The 14,234-nt window shown below is 38.5% G+C and overlaps 1 protein-coding gene across 1 annotated transcript in view; it reads right to left on the bottom strand.

The window, feature by feature from the left end:
- RBM44 (RNA binding motif protein 44) overlaps positions 1-14,234 on the bottom strand; it is an 80,006-nt gene that overhangs the window by 31,404 nt on the left and 34,368 nt on the right. The window contains exon 2 of the mRNA XM_037850188.1: positions 242-332. Coding sequence (XP_037706116.1) covers positions 242-314 — 73 coding nt within the window. The 5' untranslated portion in view covers positions 315-332. The remainder of the gene's footprint in view (positions 1-241; positions 333-14,234) is intronic.

Below are 14,234 nucleotides of genomic sequence, written 5' to 3'. Positions count from 1 at the left end.
AACCCTCTTTTCCTGCTCATCTTCTCTTTTCCAAATCTTCCATTTCCTGAAGAGTTCCTGTCTAGGTGGCCTTTATTAACCAGAACTCACCAGAGTTTTGCCAAGTTTAAGATACATTGACTCTTACCAATAACAGGGAAGAAGGTTTGAAAACTGGCAACACTGGAGGGGGTACTGTCTGGACCAATTACAGGTAGCACCTCTCCCCAAACAAAATAAAGTCAATGGCCTGGAACCTCACCTTTCTGGAGGTTTCCTCCATTACTGAAGTAACCTTTAACAGAAGCTGTCTCCATCACTGCAGTAACCTGCATCACTCAATGACGTATATCCTGGAAAAAGTATAAATAATGAACTATTATATACTTAGCATATTCAAAAAAAATATTAGGAAATAAGAATTTGATAAAGTAGCAATTATAGTAAAAAATTCTAATATCAGAGGGCTAATAAACAATAAAACTGGAGGACCACCTGAATAACTCTTTTAGGGCATGAATTAACAGCCACATAAAGGACTGGGCTATTGTGCCAGTTTGGATAAATTATGTCCCCCAGAAAAGCTATATTATTTAATGCAATCTTGTGGGGCCAGACTAATTAGTCTGTTAATTAGAGTGGAACCTCTGATTGAATTATTTCCATGGAAGTGTGGTCTGCTCATTCAGGGTGGGTCTTGATAAGTTCACTGCATATTTAAGAGAGAAGCTAATGGCTGACACAGACCCAGATGTTTGCTAATGCTTGGAAATGACTGGAGATGTGGACAGGACGTTTGGAGATGCTAGAAGACCAGAGTTTGTCCCAGCTAAGAGGACCCCCAGACGCTTAAAGAGAAACACCCTGGGAGAAAAAAGTAAGGACGCATAGGAGCTGAGAGGTGTGAAGACAGAAGCCCAGAGACATTTTGGAGAAAGCCATTTTGAAACACAACCCAGAAGCAAAGACCAGCAGACGCCAACCACGTGTCATCCCAGCTGACTTAGGTGTTCCGGAAACCATCAGCTATTCTTCAGTGAAGGTATCCTCTTACTGATGCCTTAGTTTGGACACTTTTATGGCCTCAGAACTGTAAATCTGTAACCTAATAAATCCCCTTTATAAAAGCCAATCCATTTCTGGTATTTTGCGTAACGGCAGCTCTAGCAAATTGGAACAGCTATATAAACAGAAGATGTATTGTTTTCACATTTCCAAGGAATGCTTAAAAAAAGAAATCAATGTATTAGGACTCTGAAAAGCCATAATCTAAAAAACAAAAAAGGAGTCTTACAGGCTACAATATGGCCCCATTTATGTCAAACCTCAACTGACATGTTTCCAAAACAAATTTCAGACTTATTAAAAATCAATAACCTCGAATATCTATTCAATAAAAAGGAATGGAGGAGGCGGGGTAAGATGGCAGACTGGTGAGCTGTATGTTTTAGTTACTCCTCCAGGAAAGTAGGTAAAAAGCCAGGAACTGCGTGGACTGGACACCACAGAGCAATCTGACTTTGGGCATACTTCATACAACACTCATGAAAACGTGGAACTGCTGAGATCAGCGAAATCTGTAAGTTTTTGCGGCCAGGGGACCCGCGCCCCTCCCTGCCAGGCTCAGTCCCGGGGGAGGAGGGGCTGTCAGCTCCAGGAAGGAGAAGGGAGAATTGCAGTGGCTGCTCTTACCGGAAACTCATTCTACTGATTCAAACTCCAACCATAGATAGACTGAGGCCAGACACCAGAGACTCTGAGAGCAGCCAGCCCAGCAGAGAGGAGACAGGCATAGAAAAAAAACAACACGAAAAACTCCAAAATAAAAGCAGAGGATTTTTGGAGTTCTGGTGAACACAGAAAGGGGAAGGGCGGAGATCAGGCCTTGAGGCGCATATGCAAATCCCGAAGCAAGGCTGATCTCTCTGCCCTGGGCACCTTTCCTTAATGGCCCTGGTTGCTTTGTCTATTAGCATTTCAATAACCCATTAGATCTCTGAGGAGGGCCGTTTTTTTTTTTTTGTTTTTTTTTTTTTTTTTTTAAAATCCTTTTTGCTTTTTCTAAAACAATTACTCTAAGAAGCTCAATACAGAAAGCTTCAAAGAATTGAAATTTGGGCACGTCAAGTCAAGAGCAGAACTAAGAGAGCTCTGAGACAAAAGGCAATAATCCAGTGGCTGAGAAAATTCACTAAACAACACAACTTCCCAAGAAAAGGGGGGTGTCCGCTCACAGCCACCATCCTGGTGGACAGGAAACACTCCCGCCCATCGCCAGCCCCATAGCCCAGAGCTGCCCCAGACAACCCAGTGTGACTGAAGTGCTTCAAATAACAGGCACACACCACAAAACTGGGCGTGGACATTAGCCTTCCCTGCAACCTCAGCTGAATGTCCCAGAGCTGGGAAGGGGGAGCAGTGTGAATTAACAAAGCCCCATTCAGCCATCATTTGAGCAGACTGGGAGCCTCCCAACACAGCCCAGCAGCCCAGAACTGCCCTGGGGGGACGGCACTCACCTGCGACATAGCACAGTCATCCCTCAACAGAGGACCCGGGGTGCACAGCCTGGAAGAGGGGCCCACTTGCAAGTCTCAGGAGCCATACGCCAATACCAAAGACTTGTGGGTCAGTGGCAGAGACAAACTGTGGCAGGACTGAACTGAAGGATTAGACTATTGCAGTAGCTTTAAAACTCTAGGATCATCAGGGAGATTTGATTGTTAGGGCCACGCCCCTCCCCGACTGCCCAGAAACACGCCCCACATACAGGGCAGGCAACACCAACTACACACGCAAGCTTGGGACACCAATTGGGCCCCACAAGACTCACTCCCCCACTCACCAAAAAGGCTAAGCAGGGGAGATCTGGCTTGTGGAGAACAGGTGGCTCGTGGACGCCACCTGCTGGTTAGTTAGAGAAAGTGTACTCCACGAAGCTGTAGATCTGATAAATTAGAGATAAGGACTTCAACTGGTCTACAAACCCTAAAAGAACCCTATCAAGGTCAGCAAATGCCACGAGGCCAAAAACAACAGAAAATTATAAAGCATATGAAAAAACCAGACGATATGGATAACCCAAGCCCAAGCACCCAAATCAAAAGACCAGAAGAGACACACCTAGAGCAGCTACTCAAAGAACTAAAGATGAACAATGAGACCCTAGTACGGGATATGAAGGAAATCAAGAAGACCCTAGAAGAGCATAAAGAAGACATTGCAAGACTAAATAAAAAAATGGATGATCTTATGGAAATTAAAGAAACTGTTGACCAAATTAAAAAGATTCTGGACACTCATAGTACAAGACTAGAGGAAGTTGAACAACGAATCAGTGACCTGGAAGATGACAGAATGGAAAATGAAAACATAAAAGAAAGAATGGGGAAAAAAATTGAAAAACTCGAAATGGACCTCAGGGATATGATAGATAATATGAAACGTCCGAATATAAGACTCATTGGTGTCCCAGAAGGGGAAGAAAAGGGTAAAGGTCTAGGAAGAGTATTCAAAGAAATTGTTGGGGAAAACTTCCCAAATCTTCTAAACAACAAATACACAAATCATAAATGCTCAGCGAACTCCAAATAGAATAAATCCAAAAAAACCCACTCCGAGACATATACTGATCACACTGTCAAACATAGAAGAGAAGGAGCAAGTTCTGAAAGCAGCAAGAGAAAAGCAATTCACCACATACAAAGGAAACAGCATAAGACTAAGTAGTGACTACTCAGCAGCCACCATGGAGGCGAGAAGGCAGTGGCACGATATATTTAAAATTCTGAGTGAGAGGAATTTCCAGCCAAGAATACTTTATCCAGCAAAGCTCTCCTCCAAATTTGAGGGAGAGCTTAAATTTTTCACAGACAAAGAAATGCTGAGAGAATTTGCTAACAAGAGACCTGCCCTACTGGAGATACTAAAGGGAGCCCTACAGACAGAGAAACAAAGACAGGACAGAGAGACTTGGAGAAAGGATCAGTACTAAAGAGATTCGGTATGGGTACAATAAAGGATATTAATAGAGAGAGGGAAAAATATGGCAAACATAATCCAAAGGATAAGATGGCCGATTCAAGAAATGCCTTCACGGTTTTAACGTTGAATGTAAATGGATTAAACTCCCCAATTAAAAGATATAGATTCGCAGAATGGATCAAAAAAAATGAACCATCAATATGTTGCATACAAGAGACTCATCTTAGACACAGGGACACAAAGAAACTGAAAGTGAAAGGATGGAAAAAAATATTTCATGCAAGCTACAGCCAAAAGAAAGCAGGTGTAGCAATATTAATCTCAGATAAAATAGACTTCAAATGCAGGGATGTTTTGAGAGACAAAGAAGGCCACTACATACTAATAAAAGGGGCAATTCAGCAAGAAGAAATAACAATCGTAAATGTCTATGCACCCATCAAGGTGCCACAAAGTACATGAGAGAAACATTGGCAAAACTAAAGGAAGCAATTGATGTTTCCACAATAATTGTGGGAGACTTCAACACATCACTCTCTCCTATAGATAGATCAACCAGACAGAAGACCAATAAGGAAATTGAAAACCTAAACAATCTGATAAATGAATTAGATTTAACAGACATCTACAGGACATTACATCCCAAATCAACAGGATACACATACTTTTCTAGTGCTCACGGAACTTTCTCCAGAATAGATCATATGCTGGGACATAAAACAAGCCTCAATAAATTTAAAAAGATTGAAATTATTCAAAGCACATTCTCTGACCACAATGGAATACAATTAGAAGTCAATAACCATCAGAGACTTAGAAAATTCACAAATACCTGGAGGTTAAACAACACACTCCTAAACAATCAGTGGGTTAAAGAAGAAATAGCAAGAGAAATTGCTAAATATATAGAGACGAATGAAAATGAGAACACAACATACCAAAACCTATGGGATGCAGCAAAAGCAGTGCTAAGGGGGAAATTTATAGCACTAAACGCATATATTAAAAAGGAAGAAAGAGCCAAAATCAAAGAACTAATGGATCAACTGAAGAAGCTAGAAAATGAACAGCAAACCAATCCTAAACCAAGTACAAGAAAAGAAATAACAAGGATTAAAGCAGAAATAAATGACATAGAGAACAAAAAAACAATAGAAAGGATAAATATCACCAAAAGTTGGTTCTTTGAGAAGATCAACAAGATTGACAAGCCCCTAGCTAGACTGACAAAATCAAAAAGAGAGAAGACCCATATAAACAAAATAATGAATGAAAAAGGTGACATAACTGCAGATCCTGAAGAAATTAAAAAAATTATAAGAGGATATTATGAACAACTGTATGGCAACAAACTGGATAATGTAGAAGAAATGGACAATTTCCTGGAAACATATGAACAACCTAGACTGACCAGAGAAGAAATAGAAGACCTCAACCAACCCATCACAAGCAAAGAGATCCAATCAGTCATCAAAAATCTTCCCACAAATAAATGCCCAGGGCCAGATGGCTTCACAGGGGAATTCTACCAAACTTTCCAGAAAGAACTGACACCAATCTTACTCAAACTCTTTCAAAACATTGAAAAAAATGGAACACTACCTAACTCATTTTATGAAGCTAACATCAATCTAATACCAAAACCAGGCAAAGATGCTACAAAAAAGGAAAACTACCGGCCAATCTCCCTAATGAATACAGATGCAAAAATCCTCAACAAAATACTTGCAAATCGAATCCAAAGACACATTAAAAAAATCATACACCATGACCAAGTGGGGTTCATTCCAGGCATGCAAGGATGGTTCAACATAAGAAAAACAATCAATGTAGTACAACACATTAAAAACTCGAAAGGGAAAAATCAATTGATCATCTCAATAGATGCTGAAAAAGCATTTGACAAAATCCAACATCCGTTTTTGATAAAAACACTTCAAAAGGTAGGAATTGAAGGAAACTTCCTCAACATGATAAAGAGCATATATGAAAAACCCACAGCCAGCATAGTACTCAATGGTGAGAGACTGAAAGCCTTCCCTCTAAGATCAGGAACAAGACAAGGATGCCCGCTGTCACCACTGTTATTCAACATTGTGCTGGAAGTGCTAGCCAGGGCAATCCGGCAAGACAAAGAAATAAAAGGCATCCAAATTGGAAAAGAAGAAGTAAAACTCTCATTGTTTGCAGATGATATGATCTTATATCTAGAAAACCCTGAGAAATCAACGATACACCTACTAGAGCTAATAAACAAATTTAGCAAAGTAGCGGGATACAAGATTAATGCACATAAGTCAGTAATGTTTCTATATGCTAGAAATGAACAAACTGAAGAGACACTCAAGAAAAAGATACCATTTTCAATAGCAACTAAAAAAATCAAGTACCTAGGAATAAACTTAACCAAAGATGTAAAAGACCTATACAAAGAAAACTACATAACTCTACTAAAAGAAATAGAAGGGGACCTTAAAAGATGGAAAAATATTCCATGTTCATGGATAGGAAGGCTAAATGTCATTAAGATGTCAATTCTACCCAAACTCATCTACAGATTCAATGCAATCCCAATCAAAATTCCAACAACCTACTTTGCAGACTTGGAAAAGCTAGTTATCAAATTTATTTGGAAAGGGAAGATGCCTCGAATTGCTAAAGACACTTTAAAAAAGAAAAACGAAGTGGGAGGACTTACACTCCCTGACTTTGAAGCTTATTATAAAGCCACAGTTGCCAAAACAGCATGGTACTGGCACAAAGATAGACATATAGATCAATGGAATTGAATTGAGAATTCAGAGATAGACCCTCAGATCTATGGCCGACTGATCTTTGATAAGGCCCCCAAAGTCACCGAACTGAGCCATAATGGTCTTTTCAACAAATGGGGCTGGGAGAGTTGGATATCCATATCCAAAAGAATGAAAGAGGACCCCTACCTCACCCCCTACACAAAAATTAACTCAAAATGGACCAAAGATCTCAATATAAAAGAAAGTACCATTAAACTCCTAGAAGATAATGTAGGAAAACATCTTCAAGACCTTGTATTAGGAGGCCACTTCCTAGACTTTACACCCAAAGCACAAGCAACAAAAGAGAAAATAGATAAATGGGAACTCCTCAAGCTTAGAAGTTTCTGCACCTCAAAGGAATTTCTCAAAAAGGTAAAGAGGCAGCCAACTCAATGGGAAAAAATTTTGGAAACCATGTATCTGACAAAAGACTGATATCTTGCATATACAAAGAAATCCTACAACTCAATGACAATAGTACAGACAGCCCAATTATAAAATGGGCAAAAGATATGAAAAGACAGTTCTCTGAAGAGGAAATACAAATGGCCAAGAAACACATGAAAAAATGTTCAGCTTCACTAGCTATTAGAGAGATGCAAATTAAGACCACAATGAGATACCATCTAACACCGGTTAGAATGGCTGCCATTAAACAAACAGGAAACTACAAATGCTGGAGGGGATGTGGAGAAATTGGAACTCTTATTCATTGTTGGTGGGACTGTATAATGGTTCAGCCACTCTGGAAGTCAGTCTGGCAGTTCCTTAGAAAACTAGAGATAGAGCTACCATTCGATCCAGCGATTGCACTTCTCGGGATATACCCGGAAGATCGGAAAGCAGTGACACGAACAGATATCTGCACGCCAATGTTCATAGCAGCATTATTCACAATTGCCAAGAGATGGAAACAACCCAAATGTCCATCAACAGATGAGTGGATAAATAAAATGTGGTATATACACACGATGGAATACTACGCGGCAGTAAGAAGGAACGATCTGGTGAAACATATGACAACATGGATGAACCTTGAAGACATAATGCTGAGCGAAATAAGCCAGGCACAAAAAGAGAAATATTATATGCTACCACTAATGTGAACTTTGAAAAATGTAAAATAAATGGTTTATAATGTAGAATGTAGGGGAACTAGCAGTAGAGAGCAATTAAGGAAGGGGGAACAATAATCCAAGAAGAACAGATAAGCTATTTAACGTTCTGGGGATGCCCAGAAATGACTATGGTCTGTTAATTTCTGATGGATGTAGTAGGAACAAGTTCACTGAAATGTTGCTATAGTATGTAACTTTCTTGGGGTAAAGTAGGAACATGTTGGAAGTTAAGCAGTTATCTTAGGTTAGTTGTCTTTTTCTTACTCCCTTGCTATGGTCTCTTTGAAATGTTCTTTTATTGTATGTTTGTTTTCTTTTTAACTTTTTTTTTCATACAGTTGATTTGAAAAAAGAAGGGAAAGTTAAAAAAAAAAAAAAAAGAAAAAAGACAAACAAGGAAAAAAAAAAAAAACAAAAAAACAAAAACGATGTAGTGCCCCCTTGAGGAGCCTGTGGAGAATGCAGGGGTATTCGCCTACCCCACCTCCATGGTTGCTAACATGACCACAGACATAGGGGACTGGTGGTTTGATGGGTTGAGCCCTCTACCATAAGTTTTACCCTTGGGAAGACGGTTGCTGCAAAGGAGAGGCTAGGCCTCCCTGTATTTGTGCCTAAGAGTCTCCTCCTGAATGCCTCTTTGTTGCTCAGATGTGGCCCTCTCTCTCTGGCTAAGCCAACTTGAAAGGTGAAATCACTGCCCTCCCCCCTACGTGGGATCAGACACCCAGGGAAGTGAATCTCCCTGGCAACGTGGAATATGACTCCCGGGGAGGAATGTAGACCCGGCATCGTGGGATGGAGAACATCTTCTTGACCAAAAGGGGGATGTGAAAGGAAATGAAATAAGCTTCAGTGGCAGAGAGATTCCAAAACGAGCCGAGAGATCACTCTGGTGGGCACTCTTACGCACACTTTAGACAACCTTTTTTAGGTTCTAAAGAATTGGGGTAGCTGGTGGTGGATACCTGAAACTATTAAACTACAACCCAGAACCCATGAATCTCGAAGACAGTTGTATAAAAATGTAGCTTATGAGGGGTGACAGTGGGATTGGGAATGCCATAAGGACCAAACTCCACTTTGTCTAGTTTATGGATCGATGTGTAGAAAAGTAGGGGAAGCAAACAAACAGACAAAGGTACCTAGTGTTCTTTTTTACTTCAATTGCTCTTTTTCACTCTAATTATTATTCTTGTTATTTTTGTGTGTGTGCTAATGAAGGTGTCAGGGATTGATTTAGGTGATGAATGTACAACTATGTAATGGTACTGTAAACAATCGAAAGTACAATTTGTTTTGTATGACTGCGTGGTATGTGAATATATCTCAATAAAATGATGATTAAAAAAAAAAAAAAAAAAAGGAATGGATTACTGATGTAGCCACTTCATGGATTAACCTAAAAAATATTTGGCTAAATGAAAAGATGTCAGACACAAGAGACCACATATTGTATGATTCCATTTATATGAAACATCCAGAAAAAGCCAACGTATAGATATAAAAAGAAGGTTGGTGTCTGGCAGGGCTTGGAACAGGGATTAACTATAAATGGGCATGAAGGATCCTAGTAGGGGGGTGAAAATATTCTAAAACTGATTCATGATGATCATTGCACCACTCAATAAAGTTACTAAAAATCATTGAGTTGTACATTAAATGAGTAAAATGTACCTCAATAAAGCTGTATTTAAAAACTTAATGACTAGGTGGAAAGATATTCTGTGTTCATGGGTAGGAAGGCTAAACATCACTGAGATGTCAATTCTACCCAAACTCATCTACAGATTCAATGCAATTCCAATAAAAATTCTAACAACCTACTTTGTAGATTGGAAAAGCTAGTTATCAAATTTATTTGGAAAGGAAAGGGGCCTCAAATTGCCAAAAACATCTTAAAAAAGAAGAATGAAGAGGGAGGAATTACACTTCCAGACTGTAAAGCCTACTATAAAGCTACAGTGGTCAAAACAGCATGGTATTGGCATAAGGATAGACATATTGATCAATGGAATCGAATTGAGAGTCGGAAATAGACTCCTAGATATACGGTCAACTGAATTTTGATAAGGCCCCCAAATCCACTGAACTGGGACAGAACAGGCTCTTCGACAAATAGAGCTGAGAGAACTGGATAGCCATAGCAAAAAGAATGAAAGAAGAACTCTATCTCACACACTATACAAAAATTAACTCAAAGTGGATCAAAAACCTCATTATAAGAGAGAGTACCATAAAACTCCTAGAAGATAATCTAGGGAAACATTTTCAAGACCTAGTATTAGGAGGTCACTTCTTAGACATTACACCCAAAGCACAAGCAACAAAAGAAAAAATAGATAAAGGGAACTCCTCAAAATCAAAAGTTTCTGCACTTCAAAGGAATCTGTCAAAAAGGTGAAGAGGCAGCCAACTCAATGGGAGAAAATCTTTGGAAACCATGTATCTGTTAGGAGACTAATATCTTGCATATATAAAGAAATCTGACAACTCAACGACAATAGTACAAACAACCCAATTATCAAATGGGCAAAAAGATATGAAAAGATATTTTTCTGAAGAGGAAATACAAATGGCTAAAAAGCACATGAAAAATATTCATCTTCACTAGCTATTAGAGAGATGCAAATCAAGACCACAATGAGATATCATCTCACACCAATCAGAATGGCTGCCATCAAACAAACAGGAAACTACAAATGCTGGAGAGGATGTGGAGAAATTGGAACTCTTATTCATTGCTGGTGGGACTGTATAATGGTACAGACACTCTGGAAGACAGTTTGGCAGTTTCTCAGAAAACTAGATATTGAATTACCCTATGATCTGGCAATTCCACTTCTTGGTATACACCCAGAAGATCTGAAAGCACTGACACGAATAGACATTTGTACACTGACGTTCATGGCAGCATTGTTCACAATTGCCAAGAGATGGAAACAATCCAAGTGTCCTTCAACAGATGAGTGGATAAACAAAATGTGGTACATTCATCAGATGGAATACTATGCAGCAGTAAGAAGCTACAAGGTCTTGAAACATATAGCGATATGGATGAACCTTGAAGATATAATTCTGAGTGAAATAAATGAGACACAAAAGGAGAGATTTTGTATGTTACCACTTCTATGAACTATCTGAATAATGTAAAATCAATGTCGTATAAGAATATCGGGGATCTAGTGATAGACAGTAGCTAGTGAGAGGGGATGATAATCTAATATGTTCAGATATGTTGATGGTGAATTCAAAGGTGTGCTAATGGGTAGGGGTGACGATTGTTGAACCTAAATTCTTCAGAGTGCTCCTATGCCAGCTAAGTCCCCAAACCCAGAGGCAATAGCCTCTTCAAGAACATAAACCAGATATGTCCCCTTTGCTCATGAAGTCAACATCCCTTGTCAACATGAATAGGTTAGGGCGGTCACTGCTCAGATATTCCTGAAGATCGGGAAAGTAATTAAACTAGAGGAAGGGGTAGCAACAGACAAGATGGAATTTAAGAATTATGAATACTGAATCTTTATATAATTTGCTTTTTCTTAGTTGCTAGGGTATTGGAATATATAGAAGGAAAGAATTGAAATGGTGGAAATGTAACCCGTAACATCCTTTGAAATTTGTTCTATAGCTACTTATTAAATTGTAATTTGAAAGCCATACCTTTTTGTATATATGTCATATTTCACAATAAGGATATAACTAAAACTATGGTACTATAATTCATAATAATTTTGGAAATTTCCTATATATCTGCTTGTTAGATCATACTTTGAAAGACATTACCTTTTTATATATATGCTATATTTCATAATAAGGAAATAACTGAAACTGCGGAATTATAACCCATAATATTCTTTGAAATTTGCTATTTGTTAAATTGCACTTGGAAACTTATCATTTTTATGTATATATGTTATATTCTACAATTAAAAAACATCTGAGGGGGAAAAAAAAAGAGACAGTAGCATAAAACTCCTAGAAGATAATATAGGGAAACAAACCTTCAAGATCTAGTAATAATAGGTAGCCTCTTAGACCTTACACCCAAAGTACAAGCAGTGAAAGAAAAAACAGATAAATGGGAACTCCTAAAAAAGCAAAAGCTTCTGTGCCTCAAAGGACTTTCTCAAAAAAGTGAAGAGGCAGTTAATGGGAGAAAAATTTGGAAACCATGTTTTCTGTTAAGAGACTGATATCCAGCATATATAAAAAAATCCTACAATCAACATCAAAAGAACAAAAAACCCAATTATAAAATGGACAAAAGATATGAATATAAATTTTTCTAAAGGGGAAATACAAATGTCTAAAAAGCAAACGAACAGTTTCATCTTCACTAGCGATTAGAGAAATGCAAACCAAAACCACAATGAGATATCATTTCACACCAATAAGAATGGCTGCCATTAAACAAACAGGAAACTATAAATGCCGGAGAGGACGTGGAGAAATTGGAACTCTTATTCATTGCTGGTGGGAATGCATAATGGTACAGCCCCTGTGAAAGACAGTTTGGTGTTTCCTTAGAAAACTAGATATCGAGTTACCCTACTATCTGGCAATTCCACTTCTCGGTATATACTCAGAAGATCTGAAAGCAGTGACATGAACAGACATTTGTACACTTATGTTCATAGTGGCATTGTTCACAATTGCCAAGAGATGGAAACAATCCAAGTGTCCATCAACAGGCAAGTGCATAAACAAAATGTGGTGTGTGTATATATATATATATATGATGGAATACTATACAGCAGTAAGAAGGAATGAGGTCCTGAAACATTTGACAACATGGATGAACCCTGAAGACATAATGCTGAGTGAAATAAGTCAGACACAAACGGAGAGGTATTGTATGTTATCACTAACATGAATGCCCTGAACAAAGGAAAATGCAAAATCAGTGTCATATAATGCAGAATACAGGTGGAGAGATAGAAAGAAGCTAGTGAAGGGGGAATGATTACCTAATATGTACAGACATATTAATGAGGGTAAACTTAAAGGTATGGGAATGGACAGAAGTCATGATGGTTCGTTAATGGGATTATAAGTATCAGTGCCACACTGAAGGCAAACATGATTGAAAGGGGTTGTTTAAAGGCATGTATCCCACAGATAAGCACTAAAAATATAAATAAGTGCTTGCATGATCTACTTCTAAGGGATGACACTGGTACAAAGAGTTAACAACAGAATGGTATATGGGAAAAACTACCTATTGCATATTGTAACTATATTTAATACGAATACCTTACCAGTACCACACTAATGCTCAGTATAAATAATTAGAAGCTGATAAGAGTTTTGGGGTATTTTGGGTTATAATTGTTTCAAATTGAGAGTGACGATGATTATACAATTAAGTGAAGATAATGTGAGACACCAATCGTTTATCTTTGACAGAATAGATGTTATGTGAAATTAGGAGCCTCCTGCTTAATAAATAAGTCAAGCCCTCAATCTTGATGCTTGCTCTTGTGAAACTTACGGTTATAAAGGCAAAGCTAAGCCCACCTATAATTAAGCCTAAGAGTCACCTCCAGAGAACATCTTTTGTTGCTCAGATGTGGCCTCTCTCTTTCTAAGCCCAACACTGCAAATAAATTCATTACCCTCCCACCTACGTGGGACATGACTCCTAGAGGAGAATCTCCTGGGCAACATAGGATATGACTCATAGGAATCGTGGTATCCATGACTCTGGCATCGAAGGATTAAGAATGCCTTTTTGACTGAAAGAGGGAAAAGAAAGGTAACAAAATAAGGTTTCAGTGGCTAAGAGATTTCAAATAGAGTTGAGAAGCTATGCTGGAGGTTCCTCTTATGCAAGCTTCAGCTAGATATTTCAAATGTCCACCGTAAGCCAAGCCCTAATCAATAGTAGTCCTGAAAATACTAAAGAATACCTAGGTCCCTATCTGAGACTCTATAAAAGTTTCACTCACCAAGTTTACTTTTTAGAAACTTAAATCCTCCAGAGTATTCCTATGCCAGGTAAGTCCCAAAATCTAGAGGCAACAGCCTCTCCAAAAACATCAACCAGACGCACTCCCCCTTCCCCATAATGTCAACATCCCTTTTCAATATGAACAAGTCAGGGTGGTCACTGCCCAGATACCCCTGAAAATTCAGAATGCGATCACATGAGAGAGAGGGGTAGAAACAGACAAGCTAGCATTTAACAAAGGATTACAAATACTGAATCTTTATATAAATATGTAATTTTTAGTTTCTAGGGTACTAGAATAGCTAAAAGGAAATAACTGACATGGTGGAACTGTAAACCATAACATGCTTTGAAATTCGCTATATAGCTACTTGTTAAATCATACTTGAAAGTGATCAC

The sequence above is a fragment of the Choloepus didactylus genome, chromosome 9, assembly GCF_015220235.1.
Source record: "Choloepus didactylus isolate mChoDid1 chromosome 9, mChoDid1.pri, whole genome shotgun sequence".
NCBI lineage: Eukaryota > Metazoa > Chordata > Mammalia > Pilosa > Megalonychidae > Choloepus > Choloepus didactylus.
Note: the sequence above shows the minus strand (reverse complement) of the source record. Positions and strands in the feature narration are given on the sequence as shown.